General features: G+C 54.7%; 1 protein-coding gene across 1 annotated transcript in view; it reads right to left on the bottom strand.

Annotated features, from left to right (window-relative positions):
• UBXN6 (UBX domain protein 6) overlaps positions 1-1,654 on the bottom strand; it is an 11,069-nt gene that overhangs the window by 6,175 nt on the left and 3,240 nt on the right. The window contains exons 2-3 of the mRNA XM_006106909.3: positions 663-826; positions 173-237 (exon numbers count right to left, since the gene is read on the bottom strand). Of these exons, the coding sequence (XP_006106971.1) occupies positions 173-237; positions 663-826 (229 nt within the window). The remainder of the gene's footprint in view (positions 1-172; positions 238-662; positions 827-1,654) is intronic.

Below are 1,654 nucleotides of genomic sequence, written 5' to 3' on the forward strand. Positions count from 1 at the left end.
TGCATCCCCACCGCCCCAGCACCAGGTGTTTACAGCCCTGGGCTGGGCACTTAGCTGCGATGAGCAAATGGCCGATTAGACAAATGCAGGCAAGAACTTGGGGGGGCGGGATCCCAGCTCCCCTGCCCCAGGTCACCCCTGGAGTATCATGCTGCCCTGTGGATGCTTTTACCATGTTAGTCCCTGAGGCTTGCGAACTCCCACTGACAGACGCTTCAGCTGGAAGTTCCTTTCTCACTGGAGGAAGAGGCAGAGAAGGGTCAGTGTGTGGCCCACCGGGGCTGGCCCTCAAGTCCTAGTCCTTCTAGCTTAAGGTCCTGACCCATCTTCCTGCAACAATGCTCCATGCCCCCAGGCTTCACCTGACCACCTGATGATGACTTTCAACCTCCTCCTCCTCCCTCCCTTCCTTCTTCAACCTCCCTGACATACATGGCACCCAGACGACATCAGACCCTTATTCCTTTTCACCCTTAATTTCCCCACTCTCACAGCTGTGATTTTAAAGCCCCTCAAAGTCATGGGGGTTATGTAATTATTTTCATCCAGGGCCAAGCACAGGATCTGAGGCCTGTGAACAGGCCTCAAGAATGAAGGGGCAGAGGCCTCACTCCACCTCCACTCGCCTCCCCCCACTGCAACCCAAGGACAGCGCGGGTCACCCTGGTTCCGGATGAGGTCCTGTGACGTGGGTCCCCGAGCCCTGGGCTGCTTCTGCTCAAGTCGGGCCAGGGCTGCTGCTGCTGCCATCTGTGCCTCATTGGTGGGTCCCTGGCGGGGCTGCTGGCGTGCCGGCTGGTTGGTTTTTTCTTTGGGGGCCTTCTCCCTGGGGAGAGACATAGGGGAAGTGAGGTGATGTGGGGTCAGACAGAAGAGCCTCTGCCCCTCTCCCATTTCTACTCCTGCTCCATCAGACAGACATGTCCCTTTTTCCCAGGCCCCCACTCTGCCCCACCCCATGGTTCTAACACAGACAGCAGAACCACTGGGGCAGATTTCACTCCCAGCTCTGCCCCTTTGGGCAAGTCCTGCAGTGGCCTGGATCTCAGAGTCATCATCTGTTAAATGGGGTAACAAGTAACAGCACCCACCCCTACAGGAGGGCCATCCTGGTGAAGCGTATGTGACAGCACCCTACTGTCTTCAGGAACTGATGAGACTCAGGTGTCACTCCTCTCCTTGCTCCCTCCTAAGCATCTCCACCCTTACTGTCTAAAACAGTGAGCAGTTGCAGGTTTTGTTGTTGTTTTTTTAAGAATATTTTATTGCCCTAGCTGCTTTGGCTCAGTGGCTAGAGTGTTGGCCTCTGGACTGAAGGGTCCTAGGTTCAATTCCAGCCAAGGGCACATGCCTGGATTGCAGGCTCAATCCCCACCCGCAGTAAGGAGTGTGCAGGAGGCAGCCAATCAACGACTCTCTCTCATCATTGATGTTTCTATCTCTCTCGCTCCCTTCTCCCTTCCTCTCTGAAATCAATAAATATATATCCTATATAATAAAAGAGAAACATGCAAATTAACTGTCCCTCCACTACACTCAAGCCACGTCCACAAGCCAATCAGGAGTATGCAAATTAACCCAACTAAGATGGCAGCGGCCACGGAGCTGGAACCAGCAGGAGGCTTGGTTGCCCCTGGCGATGGAGGAAGCCAAG

Source organism: Myotis lucifugus, unplaced genomic scaffold (assembly GCF_000147115.1).
Source record: "Myotis lucifugus unplaced genomic scaffold, Myoluc2.0 scaffold_947, whole genome shotgun sequence".
Lineage (NCBI taxonomy): Eukaryota > Metazoa > Chordata > Mammalia > Chiroptera > Vespertilionidae > Myotis > Myotis lucifugus.